This window comes from Rhinopithecus bieti, unplaced genomic scaffold (genome assembly GCF_001698545.2).
Source record: "Rhinopithecus bieti isolate Rb0 unplaced genomic scaffold, ASM169854v2 scaffold_5497, whole genome shotgun sequence".
Lineage (NCBI taxonomy): Eukaryota > Metazoa > Chordata > Mammalia > Primates > Cercopithecidae > Rhinopithecus > Rhinopithecus bieti.
In genome coordinates, this window is record NW_016805006.1 from 1,222,744 (window position 1) to 1,240,866 (window position 18,123).

At 36.2% G+C, this 18,123-nt stretch overlaps 1 protein-coding gene across 1 annotated transcript in view; it reads right to left on the minus strand.

The window, feature by feature from the left end:
* The window catches only part of BCAS3 (BCAS3 microtubule associated cell migration factor), a 749,063-nt gene that overhangs the window by 661,382 nt on the left and 69,558 nt on the right, over positions 1 to 18,123 (minus strand). Inside the window, exon 6 of the mRNA XM_017870817.1 lies at positions 14,001 to 14,082. Coding sequence (XP_017726306.1) covers positions 14,001 to 14,082 — 82 coding nt within the window. The remainder of the gene's footprint in view (positions 1 to 14,000; positions 14,083 to 18,123) is intronic.

Here is an 18,123-nt window from a genome sequence, read left to right on the forward strand (position 1 = left end):
CAATCTACCCATCTGACAAAGGGTTAATATCTAGAATCTACAAAGAACTTAAACAAGTTTACAAAAAAAAATCAAACAACCCCATCAAAAAGTGGGCAAAGGATATGAACAGACACTTTTCAAAAGAAGACATTTATGCAGCCAACAGATGCATGAAAAAATGCTCATCATCACTGGTGATCAGAGAAATGCAAATCAAAACCACAATGAGATACCATCTCACACCAGTTACAATGGCAATCACTAAAAAGTCAGAAAACAACAGATGCTGGAGAAGATGTGGAGAAATAGGAATGCATTTACACTGTTGGTGGGAGTGTAAACTGGTTCAACCATTGTGGAAGACAGTGTGGCAATTCCTCAAGGATCCAGAACTAGAAATACCATTTGACCCTGCCATCCCATTACTGGGTACATACCCCAAGGATTATAAATCATGCTGCCATAAAGACACGTGCACACGTATGTTTATTGCAGCACTATTCACAATAGCAAATACATGGAACCAACCCAAATGTCAATCAATGATAGACTGGATTAAGAAAATGTGGTACATATATACCATGGAATAGTATGCAGCCATAAAAAGGATGAGTTCATGTCCTTTCTAGGGACACGGATGAAGCTGGAAACCATCATTCTGAGCAAACTATTGCAAGGACAGAAAACCAAACACCGCCACGTTCTCACTCATAGGTGGGAATTGAACAATGAGAACACGTGGACACAGGGTGGGGAACATCACACACCAGGGCCTGTCATGGGGTGGGGGGATGGGGGAGAGATAGCATTAGGAGAAATATCTAATGTAAATGATAAGTTAATGGGTGCAGCAAACCAACATGGCACATGTACACATATGCAACAAACCTGCACTTTGTGCACATGTACCCTAGAACTTAAAGTATAATAATAAAAAAAATTCATAAAATCCCAGAGAAACAATTCAAAATACTGATTTTAAAGAAGCTCAATGAGATACAACAGAGTTCTGAAAAATAATGCAGAAAATAGGAAAACAATTCAGGAATGACTGAGACATTCACAAAAGAGATAGGTATTTTTAAAAAGAACAAAACAGAAATTCTAGAACATAAGAATTCTATGAATAAAATGCAAAATATATTCAAAAGCAACAATAGATAAGATCAAGCAGAAGGAAGAATCTCAGAACTTGAAGACAGTTCTTTTGAAATAATCCAGTCAGGCAAAAATAAAGACAAAAGGATGAAAAAGAATGAGCAAAGCCTTTGTGACATTTGGGACAACATAAAGTGACCAAATATTTGAAATGCTGGTATCCACAAGGATGAAGATAGAATGAAAGGGTTAGAAAACCTATTTAACAAAATGTTAGATGAAAATTTCCCAAGTCTAGCAAGAGAAAGACCTAGACTTTCACAAATAAGAGGTCCAAAAATCCGCAGATATAATGTAAAAAGGTCTTCTTCCATGGCACTTTATAGTCAAACTATAGCCAAGCAAAAGAGAAGATATTAAGGGTAGCAAGTGAAAGCATTTTAGTAATCTATAAAGGAGCTCTCATCAAACCAACAGTGGATTTCTCAGAAGAAAGCCACAGGCCTGGAGAGAATTGAATGACATATTGCAAGTGCTAAAATTTAAAAACAAAAAACAAAAAAAAACCTGTCACCCAAGGATACTATATCCAGCAATATTATCCTTCATGAATGAAGGAGAAATAAAGTCTTTCCAAGATAAGCAAAAGCTGGGGGAATTCATCACCACTAGACTAGGCCTACAAGAGATGCTCAAAGGAGTCCTAAACATGAAAGCGAAAGAATAACATATACCCCCATCATGAAAACGCACAAAAGTATAAAACTCACTGATAAACCAAACACACAAATAAGGAAGAGAAAGGAACAAAGACTATACAAACCAAACAGAAAACAAATTATATGGCAGTAACAAAAATCTCACATATCAATAATAACCTTAAATGTAAATTGATTAAAGTATCTGCTTAAAAGACAGAGACTGGTTGAATGTATAAAAGAAACATGATCCAACTTTGATGGTTACAAGAAATGCACTTCACCTACAGACATATATAGGCTCAAAGTAAAGGGATGGAAAAAAGGTACTCCATCCAAATAGAAACTAAAAGTGAGCAAGACTAGCTATACTGATATCAGATAAAACAGAATTTGGCTGGGCATGGTGGCCACACCTGTAATCCCAGTGTTTTGGGAGGCCAACGTGGGAGAATCACTTTAAGCCAGAAGTTCAAGACCAGCCTGGGCAACACAGAGAAACCGTCATCTCTACAATATTTTTTAAAAATTAGCCAGGCATGATGGTGCCCACCTGTACTCCCAGCTACTCAGGAGGCTGTGGTGGAAGGACTGCTTCAGCTTAGGAGCTCAAGGTGGCAGTGAGCTACAATCATTCCTCTGCACTTTAGCCCAGGTAAGACAGTGAGACCTTATCTTTAAAAATAAAATGAAACAAAACAAAACAGTACAAAAAAAAAAAAAGGCACTATTAATGATAAAGGAGTCAATCCAACAAGAGAATATAAAAATTCTAAATATATATGCACCCAACACTGGAACATCCAGATTCATAAAGCAAATATTAGTAGATCTAAAGAGAACGATAAACTGAAATATAGTAATAGTAGGGGGCTTCAACTCCCCACTCTCAGCATTAAACAGATCATTCAGACAGAAAATCAACAATGAAACATTGGATTTAAACTGGACTTCAGATCCAACAGACCTAACAGGCATGTATAGAACATTCTACCCAACAACTACAGAATATACATTCTGCGAATTTTTTTTTTTAATAGAGATGGGGACTTGCTATGTCGCCAGGCTGGTTATACATTTTTATCAACACATAGAACATTCTCCATGACAGACGATACATTAGGCCACAAAATAAGTTTCAACAAATTTTTAGAAACTGAAATCTTCCAGCCTGGCCAACATGGCAAAATCCCATCTCTACTAAAAATACAAAAATTAGCCGTGTGTGGTGGCATGTGCCTATAGTCCCAGCTACTCAGGAGGCTAAAGCAGGAGAATTGATTGAACCCAGGAGGCAGAGGTTGCAGTGAGCCGAGATCGTGCCACTGCACTCCAGTCTGGGCAAAATAGGGAGACTCTGTGTCAAAATAAATAAATAAATAAAATTAAAAAAATTTAAAAAATCTTCTCAGACTACAGTGGAATAAAACTAAGTATCAACATGAAGATGAATTTTATAAACTATACAAATGCATAGAAATTACACAGGATACTCCTGAACAACCATTGTGTCAATGAAGAAATTATGAGAGAAATCAAAATATTTCTTGAAACAAATTAAATGGAAACACATCATACCAAAACCATTTGGGATACAACTAAAGCCGTGCTAAAAGAGAAGTTTATAGCAATAAACACATCAAAAAAGTAGAAAACTTTCAAATAAGCAACCTAATGACGCACCTCAAGAAACTAGAAAAGCAGCCAGGCACGGTGGCTCACGCTTGTAACCCCAGCACTTTGGGAAGCCGAGGCAGGTGAATTACCTGAGGTCAGGAGTTTGAGACCAGCCTGGCCAACATGGCAAAACTCCATCTCTACCAAAAAATACAAAAATTAGCCGGGTGTGGTGGTGGGCACCTGTAATCCCAGCTACTCAGGAGGCTGAGGCAGAAAAATCGTTTGAACCAGAAGGCGGAGGTTGCAATGAGCCAAGAACAAACCAAACTTAAAATTAGCAGAATAAAAGAAAGAATAAAGATCAGGGCAAACTAAATAAAATAGAAGGGAACTCCTTTTTTTGTTTTCTTGAGACAGAGTCTCACTCTGTCACCAGGCTGGAGTGTAGTAGTGCGATCTTGGCTCATTGCAAAATCCACCTCCCGGGTTCAAGGGATTCCACTGCCTCAGCCTCCCGAGTAGCTGGAACTACAGGCGCGCGCCAATGCGCCCAGCTAATTTTTGTATTTTTAGTAGAAATGGGGTTACACCATGTTGGCCAGGATTGTCTTGATCTCTTGACCTCGTGATCCGCCTGCCTCAGCCTCCCAAAGTGCCGGGATTACAGGCATGAGCCACCACGCCTGGCCAAGAAGGGAACTCTTATATGCAGTTGGTGGGAATGTAAACTGATATAACCACTGTGGAAAACAATATGGAGGTTCCTCAAAAATTTAAAAATAGAACTATCATATGATCCAGCAATCCCCATTACCTGGTATTTATCCAAAGGAAAAGAAATCTGTATAACCTGCACTCATATGTTTATCGCAGCACTATTCACAGCAGCAAAGATATGGAATCAACCTAAGTGTCCATCCATGGATGAATAAATAAAGAAAATGTGGTATATATACAGAGTGAAACACTATGTGGCCATAAAAAATAATAAAATCATGTCACTGCAGCACAGGGATGGAACTGGAGGTAATCACATTAAGTGAAATAAGCCAGGCACAGAAATTCAGATATCACATGTTCTCACTCACATGTGGAAGCTAAAGAAACTGATTTCATGGAGATAGAGAATAGGATGATACATACCAGAGCCTGGGAAGAATGTGTGGATGGAAGGGGGGTGGATAAAGAGAGGTTGGTTAATGGGTACAAACACACAGTTAGAACAGAGGTCCCCAACTCCTGGGCCGCAGACTGGTACCAGTTCATGGCATGTGGGTGAGCATTAGGAGAGCAAGCATTATGGTCTGTGCTCCACCTCCTGTCAGATCAGCGGTGGCATTAGATTCTCACAGGAGCACCAACCCCATTACAAACTGTGCATGTAGGGGATCTAGGTTGTGTACTCCTTATGAGAATCTAACTAATGTCTGATGATCTGAGGTGGAACAGTTTCATCCCGAAATAATCCCCCTAGCCAAGCCCCCCATCCATGGAAAAACTGGCTTCCACAAAACCAGTCCCTGGTGTCAAAAAGGTTGGGGCCGCTGAGTTAGAACAAGTAAGCCTCAATATTCAATAGCAGAGTAGGATGACTACAGTTAGCCACAATGTACTATCTATTTCAAAGTAGCTAGAAGAAAGAACTTGAAATGTTACCAGCAGCACATAGAAATGATAAATACTTCAGGTGATGGATACCTAAAATACCCTAACTTGATCATTACACATTCTGTACACCTAAGAAATACAAGTACCGCATAACATGCAAAATATTTGTATCAATTTTTTAAATTGAAAAAATAGGAGAAAAATGAAAACAAATGTTAAGGTTGCTTAAATAAGTAATCACAAATCCACATGATGAAAAGTTATGCAGTTATTGAAAAGCTTATTAAAGGAGAATATCTACTATCAGGAAAATGCTCAACTAATAATGTTAAATTAATAAAAGGCTACAAAATATATTACATAGTAATCCCAATTTTTAAAACACATCATGTACATGGAATGTGTGTATAAAGAGGCTTAAATGATATAAAACAAGAGATTAACAGGGTATCTTCAGGGAACAGGGTTTTGAAATACTTTTTCTTTTTTATACTTTATGCTATATAACCAAATAACAATTGATATTACAAGTTTCAGTTTCACCATTTACCAAATGTCAATTTCTTTGAGCATTAAGTCTCCTCACCTGTGAATTAGGATAATGGTACTCACCCTGAGGAATAGTGGAAAAGTAGTAACAATGTATACAATCAACCTAAAATGTTATCTGAAAAGTATCAAGCATTATATAGCTCGCTTAATTCACCTCTCTTTTCTGTTCATTACATTTCCCTCTATAGCTCTTATAGAAAAATGCCCTAATTACAGGGTTCAGCTAGGTATAAACTGAGAATCCTCTGAAATCAATTTCTTATACCTAAAACCATGAAATCACCAAACTAAAAAACAGCACCTCTAAAGCAGACATTCTCCCCTAGAAACACTGTTCTCTCACCAAAATCATTAAAGAAACTTAAGATGAACACAACATATGTTCTCAAGTTACAATTTACCTGAATCATATCACAGGCTTAGCAAAATATTGCAAAAACCTAAAAGATCACAAGCAGTAAGACCTCAATAATAACGACGAGGTGTTATTTTTAAAAATACACAATACACAAGGCAAACTGAGTAGTAATTAGAGCAGAAAACATTAGAGAAGCCCTAAATCTCGTAGTTTAGCCATTTAAAATGTCAATAAGCCTGTTTCCTCATCTTTGCAATAGACTGGTAAGGAATATAAACAAATGTCAGTTGGCCTACTTTTGGAGGCTTGCTAGTGTTTTGGCTGAACAGACTCTGTGTGTGTGTGTGTGTGTGTGTGTGTGTGTGTGTGTGTGTGTGTGTGTATTTTAAAATTTACATCTGCATTTCTAAGAAATTATTCAAGGCTAAGGCTAAAATGATTATCTTTCTCCAGGAGCAGGAAGAAACAGAATATGCACAAGACTACTATAATTCTTATGAGTTATAAACTCTATTAATGTAAAAAACAGCATCAGGCCAGGCACGGAGGCTTACACCCGTAGTCCTTGTACTTTGGGAGGCCAAAGCAGGAGGATCACCTGAGGCCAGTGGTTCAAGACCAGCTGGTGCATCACAGTGGGACCCCATCTACGACCACACCATTCCACTACAGCCTGGGCGACAGAAAGAGACTCCATAATTAGCCAGGATCACTTGAGCTCAGGAGGTCAAGACTGAAGTGAGCCATGACTGTGCCATTGTTCTCCAGTTTGGGCAACAAAGCAAAATTCTATCCCAGAGAAATAAAAAAAAAAGGTCAGGTGTGGTGACTCACACTGTAATCCCAGTGCTTTGGGAGGCCAAGGCAGGAGGATCACTTGAGCCCAGGAGGCCAAGGGCTGCAGTGAGAAATGATTGTGCCACTGGACTCCAGCTTGGGCAAGAGAGAGACAGACCCTGTCTCAAAATAAAATAAATAAAATACATCATTTGATCATAAATTGATAATTTAGGAACAATACTGTATAAAAAGTAGCATTCTAGATTATTCTCTATAAAATATTGAATAAATTCATTATGGGGTACCCCTTCGATGGCACATATTATTATGCAAGTCACTGCATAGAATGCAAATATTAGAAAAACACAGTTCCTGTCATTCCCAAAAGATAACATTATAGTAAGAGAAACTCCATAATAAAACAGAAATTTTGTGCAAAATCTATGAAAATCACAGACTGGCAAAGAAGAACTACTTCCTGACCATGAACAATATGGCAAATGTAATAAAATAAGAAGACAAGCCTGGGCGCGGTGGCTCACGTCTCTAATCCCAGCACTTTGGGAGGCCGAGGCAGGCATATCACAAGGTCAAGAGATCGAGACCATCCTGGCTAACAAGGTGAAACCCTGTCTCTACTAAAAATACAAAAAGTTAGCTCGGCGTGGTGGTGGGCGCCTGTAGTCCCAGCTACTCAGGAGGCTGAGGCAGGAGAATGGTGAGAACCCAGAAGGCAGAGCCTGCGGTGAGTGGAGATCGCGCCACTGAACCCCAGCCTGGGTGACAGAGCGAGACTCTGTCTCTAAATTAATTAATTAATTAATTAATTCAGAAGACAAATAACAATAACAAAATAAAATTTTAATTAAACTTTCAAGAAAAGTCATGATTTAAAGTTAGGCATAGTAAAATAGAGAAGGATTTTCTTAGTATGAAACTAAAGATTAATAATAACCTAGTAAAGGGCTCAAATCAATGAGAAAGAATATAAACAAGTATGATATTAATTAATATAAATAGCAAAAATAGGAGGATTTTCTATCCTCCCTAGTAATCAAGGATCAAAAAATTATATATGGGTACAGTGGGTCACATCTATAATCCCAGCACTGGGAGGCTGAGATGGGAGAATTGTTTGAGGCCAGGGGTTCAAGACTAGCCTGGGCAACATGGCAGGACCTCATCTCTACAAAAAATTTAAAAATTAGCCAGGCATGTTGACGCGTGCCTGTAGTCCTAGCTATTCAGGAGGCTGTGGTGGGAGGATTGCTTGAGCCTAGGAGTTTCAGGCTTCAGTGAGCTAGGATCACACCACTGCATTCCAGCCCGGGCCACAAAGTGAGACTGTCTCCAAAAATAAAAATTTTTAAGTTACATATGAATAGGATTTTCTGCCATCCAGACAGGCAACGATTGAAGAGATTCATAATAGCCAGTATAGGAGAGAATAAGGAGAAATGGGATTCTCATGTATAAATGTTGGTAGATTCTCTCTAAGAGGAAATTTTACAGCATGCATCAAAATTGAAATACACAAGGCCAAGATGGGTGGATCATGCAGTCAGGAGATCAAGACCATCCTGGCTAACATGGTGAAACCCCGTCTCTACTAAAAAATACAAAAAATTAGCCGGGTGTGGTGGCGGGTGCCTTTAGTCCCAGCTACTTGGGAGGCTGAGGCAGGAGAATGGCGTGAACCTGGGAGGTGGAGCTTGCAGTGAGCTGAGATCGCGCCACTGCACTCCAGCCTGGGCAACAGAGTGAGACTCTGTCTCAAAAAAAAGAAAAAAAGAAAGAAAGAAATATACAGATCCTTTGAGCAATTCCCCATTAGGAGTTATCCTTAAAAAAAATTCCTTGTATTTTTTTTAAATGTACATATATGGAAATAATAACATAACCAATAGGGAAAAAACAATAAAAATGCCCATACAATATCAATGTTACATAATTTTTAGCAATAATGAAATAAATACCTAAGTTCTGAAATAAAACAATGTTCACTAGATATCGTTATGAAAAATATTATACACACACACACACACACACACACACACACACACATACCCTTCAGCCAATACATGTAATACATATAAAGAACCTGAATCAGTCCTGGGGCATAATTATATAAGTTAGTGTTATGCATGTGTGAATAGTTAAGGGGAAAAAAACTAGAAATATATACTGTTAATATGGGCCTTCAGTACACACTCAATATCTGAGGATGAAAAGGAAGAAGCAGTCAGGTTTACCTTTGCTAACATAGACTCACATAAATTTTCATTTCCCACATTTCAGTATTACTTGATTTTTTTAAATAATCAATATTGTCGGTGGTTAGAATTACATGGTCCTTACTTTAAGAAATTAAAAACAGGCTGGGCGCAGTGGCTTATGCCTGTAATCCCAGCACTTTGGGAGGCCAAGGCGAGTGGATCACCTGAGGTCAGGAGTTCGAGACTAGCCTGACAAATATGGAGAAACCCTGTCTCTACTAAAATTACAAAAACTAGCCGGGCGTGGTGGTACAAGCCTGTAATCCCAACTAATCGGGAGGCTGAAGCAGGAGAATCACTTGAACCCAGAAGACAGAGGTTGTGGTGAGTCAAGACTGCACCATTGCACTCCAGCCTGGGCAACAAAAGTGAAACTCCATCCCAAAAAAAAAAAGAAAGAAATTAAAAACATATTAAAGGAAGTGAAAGTCTCTTTTTTACTTCTATATTAAAATATACATTCTGATACATTTTATTACAAAAGTGAGGTACTAAAAGCCAAAATGCCTACTTAAAGTAATGAATAAGAAAAATTTATTACTTGGAATTAAGTCCTAGAAGGACAGATTTGAAAGATAATTAGTAACAGTTTTTATCTGAGATAATACCAATTAATTATTCATAGCTTTCTGGAATATTGTATTGAAAAAAATCCTAAGGCAGATCTAGGTTCATTAAGAAAATAATCAATTATTATTGATAGTGGCCATGAAGAAGCAGGGATGCATAAGCTATGTTGACATGAGTAAATGCCCATTAAATACAAAGATGGTCTTCTGTGGGATACGAGGACATCCAAATCCTTCAGTTTCTCACTTTTAGTTAGGGGACAGACTTTCTACAGAAATACCTTTAGAAAGGGAACTCACTTTTTCTTCCAGGTCTTAACTTGCAAAGTATTATACAATCCAGCAACATTCAGCAAGTATTTATTAATACCTTGTATAAAGCACTCTGTGAGACACTGAATACATAAAAACAGTCTGCAAATGTAGCAAACAAGAGGCAAATGAACAATTGAAGAACATTAAGTCCTATGGGAGCACGCACTACTGACAGTGGATAAGGAGCAAGAAGGATTAGAAGGACATGAGTATTCTAGAAGAGGAAATAACAAATGCAGACCGGAAAGCAGGAGGATGGATCTTTTGAGGAAATAAAAGAAATTCAGTACAACTACCACAAGGAAATGTTGTTGTAATGACTAGTGAGGGGGACAGGGTAAAGATGGCAGAACGTGATGCTAGAAAAATGCACAGGAAGGGATTCAGTTCACAAAGAATTTACAGAACCTTGTATGCAGCAGCTCTGCTAAATTCACTGATTAATTCTAACCATTTGTTGGTTCTATTGCATTTTCTATGTACACAATCATGTTATCGATGAATAAAGACACTTTCATATCCTTCTTTCTAATCTTTATGCCTTTTTTGTTTGTCTTGCCTTATTGTAATGGCTAGGAACGACAATAAATAGAAGTGGTGACAGAAGTCATCCTGAACTCAGCAAGAAAGCATTCAATATACCAACATTGAGTACAACGCTTGGTATACATTTTTAAAATAGATAACTTTTATCATATTCAGAACTTTTTTCTATTCCTAGTTTGCTAAAATGTTTTTTTGGGTTTTTTTTGTTTGTTTGTTTGTTTGTTTTATCATAAATGGCTACTGAGAGGGATTTGGCAAAGTTTTTTTCCTACTTCTATTGAGATGATCATACAGGTTTTCTTCTTCACTCTAATACAGTATATTACATGGATTTTCTTTTTTTTTTTTTTTTTTTTTTTGGAATGGGGTTTCACCCTTTCCCCCCGACTGGAATGCAAAGGGGCTATCCCCGCCCACTACAACCTCCGCCTCCTGAGTTCAAACAATTCTCCTGCTTCACCCTCCCGAGTAGCGGGGATTACAGGCGCCAGCCACCATGTTCGGCTAATTTTCTGTATTTTCAGTAGAGACGAGGTTTCACTACGTTGGCCATGCTGGTCTCGAACTCCTGACTTCATGATCCACCTGCCTCGGCCTCCCAAAGTGCTGGGATTACAGGCATGAGCCACCAAGCCCAGCTCATTAATTTTCAAATGTTAGCCAACATTGTATTCCTGGAATAAATCTTACTTTGTCCTGATGTATAATTATTTTTATATGTCATTGGATTCTATTTGCTTTTGAGATGGAGTCTCACACTGTCACCCTGACTGGAATGCAATGGCGCTATCTCAGCCCACTACAACCTCCGCCTCCTGAGTTCAAACAATTCTCCTGCTTCACCCTCCCGAGTAGCGGGGATTACAGGCGCCAGCCACCATGTTCGGCTAATTTTCTGTATTTTCAGTAGAGACGAGGTTTCACTACGTTGGCCATGCTGGTCTCGAACTCCTGACTTCATGATCCACCTGCCTCGGCCTCCCAAAGTGCTGGGATTACAGGCATGAGCCACCAAGCCCAGCTCATTAATTTTCAAATGTTAGCCAACATTGTATTCCTGGAATAAATCTTACTTTGTCCTGATGTATAATTATTTTTATATGTCATTGGATTCTATTTGCTACCTATTCATATGTAAAGTATACCAAGAAAGAAGAAAGGGAGGCAAAGAAGAAAGAAGGGAGGAAGGTATTAGATATGAGAGGTATAGGATAAGAAAAACATAACAGCAGAAAATAATTATTCAAGAGAAGTATTAGTAAGCCACACTGGAACTATCTCAAAAAAAGAATAAGAAATTAATTTTTAAAAATTAACCAGTACAAAGGATTTAACATCCAGATAATACAAGTTATAGAAAGAGTGAACAATGAAAACTTAATGGAAGAAATCAACAACAAAAATTGAAGCCATTTCGTCAAAATACGAGACTTGCATTTTCAAAATAAAAGGGTCCAAGAAAATGTGTGAATCAAGACACAAGGCTGCAAAGTTTCAGAACATCGGGAACAAAGCCAACATTGTATAAATTTCCAGAAAGTAAAACAAGCCACAAAGAAAAAGGTATCAAAATGGCCTTAGACTCTTCAACATAATGTTACACCAATGCCTTTGAAATTCTGAAGTAACTTTCTTATAAACATGTATTTGTTATCCAGCCAAATAATCAATCAAGAGTGAAGGAAGAATAAAGACAGACAATATCTCCCACACATCCTTTTCCAGAAAGCTACATATTCCACCATAACGAATTAAAGCAAAATGGGTAAAAGAGAAAAGTGGGTATTACTCTTTTCCATTACAAGTTTTGTGTGATCATTTGCACGTATGACTTTGGGGGAAAAAATCTAAAAGGCTGCTCCAAAGGTAGTGAGTTCTCGATTGTTTACAGTCAGTTACGGATGGAACTTCTTGTTCTACTTTTTCCCCCCTTCTCACTACTGCACTTGACTAGTCTTTTTTAAAAATCTAAAAAATTAATCAAATACAATAAAAGCTACACAAGTAATTTGCTTAACTCATAACAGAAAACTTACCCATGTAAAATTATATTTTAAATCTAACAATATATTTTAAATAAGTACATTATAGTAAAGGAAGAAATCTTTTTTTTAAAAGGAAAGTAAATTAAATCTACTTCTAAAGAAAATATTAGCAATATTAATTAGATATTTTCATGACATATTTCTGCCTTAAAAGTTGAGAAAAGATGAACATTGATAATACTCATAAACAAAATAACTTCACAAATAACATGAAGAGGGAAAAGTCTGCATCTGTGAATTACCCACAAAGAAACAGAGCAGAGTTCTTTAGTAATAAAGTCCTCCTTGATTCCAACCATCCAAAGAGAAACCTGGCTATTCCAAAAATCTTCTAGAAAAGGATGGTCTAGAATCTTCATTGTCAAAATATTTCACCAAATTACAAATGCAACAAAAAACAGAACAAAAGAGAGAGTGACACAGCATGAGAGAGCGAGAAAGAGCACGATCAACTGTGTGAGAAAGAAACAGACAGTTAAGAGCTGAAATCAGAATATGCCATAGAGTTGAACAGCAAGGGAGAAAATCTACACGTGACTGCAAGACACTGTTGCCTTGTTTCCTCCACCCTCCTCATTTCATTTAGGCAGATTTAGTTGCTAAATTAATCCCTATATTATTTACACACAATCACAATGTCGTAAGTTTTCGAAAACATCTTTCTCACAAATTTAGAGAATTAGCTGCTACAAGAAGTCTTATAAGATTTTTTTCACTTCAGGTAACTTTTAAAATATAATACAATTAAAATATCTTAATATCCTCTTTTTTAAAAGATTTTAAAGTATCCAAACATGATTATTATGATTATGTTTTCAGTGCACACGCAAAAATATTCTTGAGTGAACACAGGAAACGTAATGAGAGAATAATACCTTTGGAAAACTCAAAGTATTAAGAAGTCAGGAGTTAGGTTTAATACAAACACATATTTGAATTTTTTTAATAAATACAAAACATATATACTATTTAAACACAACATTAAGAGGTAGTCTCTATTAAAGCAGAATTGCAAGCTTAAAAGCCCAAAACTCCACTTCTGACATAGCTGTAGATGCAGACAGCAGAGTCATCTACAACCCAGATAAAAGTGATAACCAAGCTCTCCACGGCATTAAGTATAACTGAGAAGGAGGGCAAAGGCAGGAGAACAGCAGAGACTTGAGGAATACCCACAGAAGAAAGCTAAGCCAGAAACATAACAAAGGCGGCACAGTCAGCCAGGAAGGGATATGGGAAGAAGGATGCCATGAAAACCAAGAGAGAAAAGGACTTCAAGAAAGAGCCAGCAAAGGCAGAGGCTAAATCAAGATCAAAGAGGATGAAGATAAATCAAAACCACAGCAGAAAGTGAATGGCCATATTGAATTGGTTAAGATTACCTATTTCCATCTCAACTGACAGAACTAAGTTTATCTTTGGGGGAGGTGGGGAAGGGGAATGGACACTTGGAGGAAAACAGACTTTAGTTATCATTGTTGCTGTCTGTAGTCCAAGACCAACAAAAGAGAAACTCTTTTCTGAATGATTTTCTTCTTAAGGACTACACTCACCAAACTGTGGAGCAGGCAAGATTCTAGCCGCTCGAATTGGGCCATGTCGAACAGAGAAGAGCTCTTGTGCTTCCCCACTGATCTGCATGAGAGAAGAAAGAAAATATTTCAGTGGGAAAATGAAGGTCATAACAGCATTATACAAAAACAAGATCTTTTAAATTTTACAACAATATTTTGTCTGAAATATATATACATACACCCACACACATTTATTGTTGCTCATACACGATTGTTGGTCACATTACTGCAAGTAATTTTAGAAAACTGTAAGAGCACACACTTGATATGAACAGAAAAAAAGGGTCTGTTCTGGAACTCTGTATTTTTTATCTTATTAAACCATTAGAAATCTGTACAGTTCCTGCACAACTGCCTTCTCTTTTGAGAACAAAACTGTAATACTACTCTGAAAATCTCACCTTAAATATTGTAGCAACTTTAACAAATATGTTGTAAATGAGAAAAAGCAATACATATTCACTTAAGTGAAATGTGAATAATTTAGGTATAGTTATGGTTAGGCAACTAATTGTCTGTTAACATTGAGTAAATCATGTAACCTCAATAAGCCTATATTCTTTCACAATCATAAAATGAAAAGGAAAAGCTGCTAAAAAAGCCCCCAGGATACTTCTAATTTCAATATTCTGTGAACAAAAAATTCTATATATATACAACTTTTAAAAGTCATCATTTTATCATACACAAAATATAAACATAGCTCAAACACTATGAATATCCAAGCACTTTGAGTCATTTATTCTATTCAAAAGATAAAGGGTATGTTCAGGACATTTTGTGGGGATACAAATTTTTTAAAAGAAGAACAAAAGGTAAAGGGGTATGGTAACATGTGTCAAGTGTGAAAACAACTGCTTTTCAAACTGCTGATTGAAGCACTGAGCAGATTAAATTATAGTTAAGAATAGCTTTCCTATTTCCATCTCAACTGACAGAACTCTGAGTTTATCTTTGGGGGAGATGGGGAAGGGAGAGAGACAGATTAAATTACTCTACATGGTACTGTAGTTCTCAAACCATTTTCATAATTGCCTAGTGTTTGATGAAATACGCAATATCAGAGAAAATGGCAAACATTATAAAACTAGTTCAGATACAAAAGAACTTACAACCAACGTAATAAAGATATAAATTCAACAGAGGAAACATACTGATGGTATTTTTTTAAAAATAGGCCTGCCATACAAGCAGTTTAAAATATCAAAGATGTATACATTATAAAATTAGAATTATATAAATCTTACAATATTACTATAAATCTACAGAGCTCTCTTTTAGAGTAACTACTTTTTTAGATTTTCATCTTCTATCTGAATTTAAGAGCTGCAAACTATAAATATTTTTATTTCTTATAAATGTTAAGTTGTGATAATGCCTAAATAACCATCACATTCATTTTGCTTATGATAATTACTACAAATTATTTATTAGCAAGAAATCCTTCTGTAGCACTTGGGATGCAGATGTGAAGAATGCGAGGACTAACTGTGCAACAATAGCACCACCTATCACCAATGAAACATATGAAAGCTATAAATGCATTATACCAAACTATAAGAACTTATTTACTCTATAAATTCCTTTGTAACTTTTAATTTTCAGAAGAAAAACCATGGCTATTATCGTCCACATTTTATTATTATAGAACAAAATTTAAAATTTAGAAAAAGTCTTAAAAGGTTATTTGTTTAACTTGCCTGCAATGTAGTACCACACATCCTCTGAAATCTAAAAATTAGTCTTTTTTATTTTAAGTATATGTATGCTAAAAGGTGTAACACTAATGTAATCTAATTATATTATAGATTTCTTATTGGCTATTTCCACCTACCTTTTAAAATTTTAACAATAGCCAAAAGAATAAAAACACTGCCAAGCCATTTACATTTTAAAAATAAATTATTGTAACAGATAAGTGTTACCCAATATATGTGCTATTTCTATTAATAAAATAAACAATATATTTTAAAGTAATACCACAGAACTTACATTGAATTATATTTCAAGTAATGAAAAATACTTCTCATTTTACACTTACAATAAATGACAGTATTCTAAAACAAAATCCACCACTCTATACTATATGCCAGAGTTCTAGTATTTAGCTTTTGGTCCTATCAAATAAAATCTTTATGTTAAAGAAGTGTAACCATATTTAAATGAGCTGCTATACTCAATTATTCAAAAAAAAGAATAAAACAAATCTGTCTTAGCATACTCACAATATGATAAAAGTTTGCTATCACTGTATTTAATACACATTTTGACATATACATAATACATAATTTGACATCAAAAAACATTTTGAAACCTGAATACACAATACTTTTCAGCAAAACAGCTTTGAAAACAAACCTAAATGCCCCATTCCAAGCTTCTATCTTAAATCCCTCCTTACACATAAGGCAACAGGTGAGGGGGAGAAAAAACATTTGGACTGATTATAAAATGCATCCCCACATTCACTCTCCATTTTTCATTACCTCTAAGGTCCTAGGATCTGTGTTTAATTATAACTCGGGGGTGGGGGTTTGGGGGAGCAGAGGAAACACTGTGTCACATTTATAGATATTTCTGAATATATTAAAATCAAGATTGTACAACCTACTGAAATTAGAAACATAATTCTAAACCATCCTATGTGAATCACAAAATGTCAAACTTCCTCGAGGAGAGAACTCTCCATATAGTCTGGGAATTCTACATTAGAGTACCATTTCAGAACAGAAACAGTGTTAACAAAGTTTTTACAGATATGATGCATACATTTCAGAAAGGACACACAGAGGATGGTTAGTCTTTACAGATTCTGCTTTAACTATCTTTCTGAATAATAATTTTATACATTATGTTCACTGATAATTTTGCCTTCACATAAGTGCCTGTCAAGAGTGATTTTTTAGGTTTTAAGAAAAGACCTCATTAAAAAGGGCAAGGAATCTCAAAGATAAGGATTTTATAGATCCTGAAAAGAAGTATACTAAATTGTAAGTTCACTTTTAAACCAACAATAGCAATAAATACAAGAGTAGAACTACGAGGAAGGCGAGTACCAAGCAGTATTCCAGCTTCCTGGCAACTGTGGTAACTTGGGGAGAGGAGCGAACAGGGAGAAAGCCTCTCCAAGAGCTCCTCATGGTCTCTGCCTTTGTTCTTACTGGCATTTTAATTTCTGATGACAGACTTTTGTTGTTTGGGGCATAAACCGGACGTACCAGTTTGGAGGCACAATAAGGAGAACAAAGAATGATTTGTTCACACTGTAGGAAAAAAAATCTTTTCCAACCATAGAAAATAGCTTTCGCATGGTGAAAATATGCAAATTACATACCAAACCAAAAAAGGGGTGGGGGTAGTACAAGTTTAGAATCTCACAACTCAATCTAAGGCAAAAGGAAATTACAACAGCTAAGACAATAATATATACACAGAAAAGGCTATACAAGTTCTGGGAGAGCTGTAGAAGTGTTTTAGAGAATTTCTAAAAGCAAATGAAGGTTTCCTTGCCCTCAGAATCAAACTTACTTCTAAACTTCTGATGACTTTTCACAGACTATCTAACTATAATATAGAAAATTCAAATACCAAAGACAATAAAAATACTGCTTTATAATGCTGCATTATTAGGACAAGAGTACACATTCACATCCCCACTTTTCCCTATAGATACTGATTAAATGGATGTTTGTGGTCTGCAAATGATATTTTTTTTTAGCAAACTTTATCAAAAGGTAACAAACATAGAAAAAATACGTACATCCTAAGTATATGTATAATATGAATTTGAAATGTTAATACACCTCTGAACCAAGAGACATCAAGAAACAGAATATTACAGATACTCAGAAGGTCCTGCTACATCTCTTTTCAGTCATAATCCCAACTCATAACTACAATCCTGATTTCTATTACTTTAAGTTCTACTTGTTCATTCTAATGTAAACGGGTTCCCACAATATGTACCCTTGGGAATGGCTTCTTTCACACATTACTATGCTTATGAAATTAATTCATGTTGTTGCATGGAATCGTAGTTTTATTCCTATTGCTATATAGATTTCCATTGTATGAAAAAATTACAAATTTTTTTTTTTTTTTT